This window comes from Frankliniella occidentalis, unplaced genomic scaffold (assembly GCF_000697945.3).
Source record: "Frankliniella occidentalis isolate FOCC.00 unplaced genomic scaffold, Focc_3.1 Scaffold151, whole genome shotgun sequence".
Classification (NCBI taxonomy): Eukaryota; Metazoa; Arthropoda; class Insecta; order Thysanoptera; family Thripidae; genus Frankliniella; species Frankliniella occidentalis.
The window spans coordinates 393,846-397,007 of NW_026267278.1; the positions used below are offsets into that span (position 1 = coordinate 393,846).

Below are 3,162 nucleotides of genomic sequence, written 5' to 3' on the forward strand. Positions count from 1 at the left end.
ACTCCCCTCCCCGCCACCCCTAACGAAAGGAGCCGAGTGTGAGCGACACAGACCTCACCCGTTTGATACGATTCTGCGCTCACCCCAACCCTGCCGCGCCACGCCACGCTCGAGACCGTTTAGCGGGCGGCGGCGGCCGGGCGGGACAGTTAACAAGGTGTGTAAACATTTCCAGTCAAGGGATGCTTTGCGGGGCTCGCCCGAGCTCCAAGTACACTGCCAGGCAATCATTTACCCCCACAAAATGGTCATCAGCGTCATCAATTTGCACTTATGGTTGAGATGTTTAAAAAAAAGCAACAACTGACCTATTGAATTAAATAGTGTGTATTTATTGAAGTTTTTGAAGCTTGTATTGTAGCCCCGCAATTCTCTTTAGTAGCCCGAGCGATTTATTTAATGCAACCCTTGTGATTTTCCCTAAGGACCCTTGCAATTGATTTTTTTTTTTTTTTTTGCGATTTTTTGTGGACCTTCTTTTTAATAGTGGCGTGATTTTTTAAACGTCTAACACCTGACCAGCAGGCACCAGAAAGACGCATGACGTCATGCAGATGACAGCCGTCCTCCATCTCCCCCCCTCCCCCCCTTTGTTGTTTCTAGGGATTAATAAGCCCCATAGAGCAGAGGCTGTTGCGGCTCTGCTCCGATAGAAATGAAAAGGACTCCTTCCCCCCTTTCTTCTTCTTTCCCGTCATCCCCTCCTCCTCGTACCTATATCCCTCTATTCGAGCGACCCAAGCGATAGAGAGAAAGAACAACGACGACCCTTTTCTCTCGCGCGGGACACACATACGGAATTGAAATAAATAAGCGCTTATGAAAATATTGTGTCACGGCTCGGTAAAGCGGTCGCAACGTGTCGTCGCGGGTTCGATCCTCTCCTCCGTGGCGGGGCGGGGCGGGCCTGTGTGAGACTCGAATGAATTTATAGCCGCTTTCCTTTGCGGCTGCAGGCATGGCTCCTGCTCATGGAGTTTTCGCGAGAGAGTTTCTCGGGGCGGCAGCGGGCGGGTGTCGTATCGTATCGTCGCTGCCTTGATCCATGCGGGATGAGCTGTTTATGTCACCCCTTCACCCCCTCCACCCCCCCTCCTCCCCCCACGTGACCTCCCGCGCCGTATATATCTGGCTGTGTGCCTATTGTCCCCCGCGCTGCTACACCGTGACAAATTCGTAACGAGGAGACGGCCGCGGTGACTCAACGAGGTATTAAATCGCGGCCTGATCCATCATCTGCGCGGTAAGCAGCTGGACGCGTGTGTGTGTGTGTGTGTGTGTGTGTGTGTGAGCGCGGACCCGGGGCGGGGACCACCCAAAAGTCATATTATACGCGTAAGGTATACCCTTTTCGCATAAGTTCTTTTTTATATGCGCATGTGCCTTCACCCCTTTTGGGGGGGGGGGGGGCTATTGTGTCGAAATTACACCGTCATTTACGGTATGTGCAACAAACCGTTACAAACACACTTTACTAGGGCGAGATGAATTCTTCGAAACTGAACGTTTCGTTAAGAGCGCCTCATTTAACTTGAATATAGTGGGAACGTCTCCGCCCCGGTTTATATTAAAATTTTGACTACTTGTGTATGACGCGCACGTGAAACGAGTTGTCCTCTTGCTGTACTCACCTGTGAGGTAGGGGTTCCTGAGCAGCGGGTGCAGGTGCGGGTTGAACACGGCCGCCGGCCTGGGGATGGGCTTGGCGATGCCGGCGCCCTGCTGCTGCGGCTGCCCCGCGCCGCCCACGCTGTAGCCGAACCCGAAGAAGGGCGGCGATGAGAACACCGAGTCTGTCGAGAGAAGAACAATTTGCTTAGTGCCCGCAAGATTCGTCGTTTCCAGTCGTTTCTCACCAGAAATCAATACACCGAAATGATTGTTGCACGACGGTGACCTAAATTTCTGAAAAAAGAACTGAAAAATTAAATAACTTATGTAACTGTAAATGAGCTGTCCTAAAGTCGATGTTACACCTCGCTAATCGTCATATAAGACACTACCAATAATGTACTTTTTGCCTCAAGCGGAATAAAAATACAAAAGTCAGTGCGGTAAAGATAAATTTTCTTGTGGATCATCAAAGCTGTAGCGTCACCGTTTTCTCCTGCTAAACGAGAGAAAAGGGAGAGAGAGAGAGAGAGAGGGAGAGTGAGAGATAGAGAGAGAGAGAGAGAGAGTGAGAGAGAGAGAGAGAGAGAGAGAGAGAGAACACTGAGAGGGCAATATCGCATTAATATCCGCTCAGCCTCGCGCTCAGCCCTTCTCGCTGCCGGGCGTGGCGGGGCGGAGCGCCTCGGAGCACCACTAGCGCGCCTTCATTCCGTTTTTATACGCCTTTATTTACTTGTTCTCTTCCCCGATTCCGCTCTGCCTCTCCACACTCCGCCCCCTCCATCGTAATTTCACTCAGACGCCGCGGCGCTCCAGATTTTTTTTTCCTCCCTTCTCTTCTTTTCTCTTGCTCGCTCGCTCGCTCGCTCTTCCTTCTTCACCATCTTTCTCGCATTCTACCCCCTCCCACCCGCCTCTCTCTCTCCTTTGGCCATCCCATCCACTTATTTGTCGATTTGGCCCGCAATCCCCACCTCTCCCCCTCTCTCTCTCTTACTTGCTCCCTCCCCCTCTCTCTCGCTCGCTCGCTCCCCCTTCTCTCCGTGGCCTTCCGTTTACGTCCTGTTCCCGCCCCCAAGAGCCCCTCGAGGAGCCTCATAGTGGGCTGCCCCGGCGCAATGGAGTGGCGAAGCGAGAGAGAGAGAGAGAGAGAGAGACCCGATATGATGAGCGTTTCTCCTTTCTTTATTGGTCTGGGAAGTGTCAGCGAAACGCCCTCCCCAGTTCCCTCACACAGTTTCTTTCCCTTCACCGTCTCCATTTGCTGGCCGCCGGCTGCTGCTGCCGCTGCTGCACTGGTTGTGGGAGGGGACGCAGCGAGCAGCCGCCTCTGAATCTCATCCAGGAGTCTGAGTGCGATTCTTATTATTATTGTTTCTTATCTTTTTTGTGGACGCGCGCCGTTTTTGGCACGGCTGTCGGTCGCCTTCAAACTCAAGCAGCAGCAGCAGCAGCAGAGCTCCGTTCAGCGGCCGCCTGTTTGCGGTTCATGGGGCCGTTGTTGTTGGGAGCGCGGACATTCAAAACATTCATACCTCCCCCCCCCCC

At 52.9% G+C, this 3,162-nt stretch overlaps 2 protein-coding genes across 2 annotated transcripts in view; one reads left to right on the plus strand and one right to left on the minus strand.

Annotated features, from left to right (window-relative positions):
* LOC113206731 (uncharacterized) overlaps positions 1 to 3,162 on the plus strand; it is a 59,151-nt gene that overhangs the window by 34,715 nt on the left and 21,274 nt on the right. The window lies entirely within an intron of this gene.
* LOC113206733 (homeobox protein DBX1-like) overlaps positions 1 to 3,162 on the minus strand; it is a 35,691-nt gene that overhangs the window by 23,482 nt on the left and 9,047 nt on the right. The window contains exon 2 of the mRNA XM_026422955.2: positions 1,632 to 1,793. Coding sequence (XP_026278740.1) covers positions 1,632 to 1,793 — 162 coding nt within the window. The remainder of the gene's footprint in view (positions 1 to 1,631; positions 1,794 to 3,162) is intronic.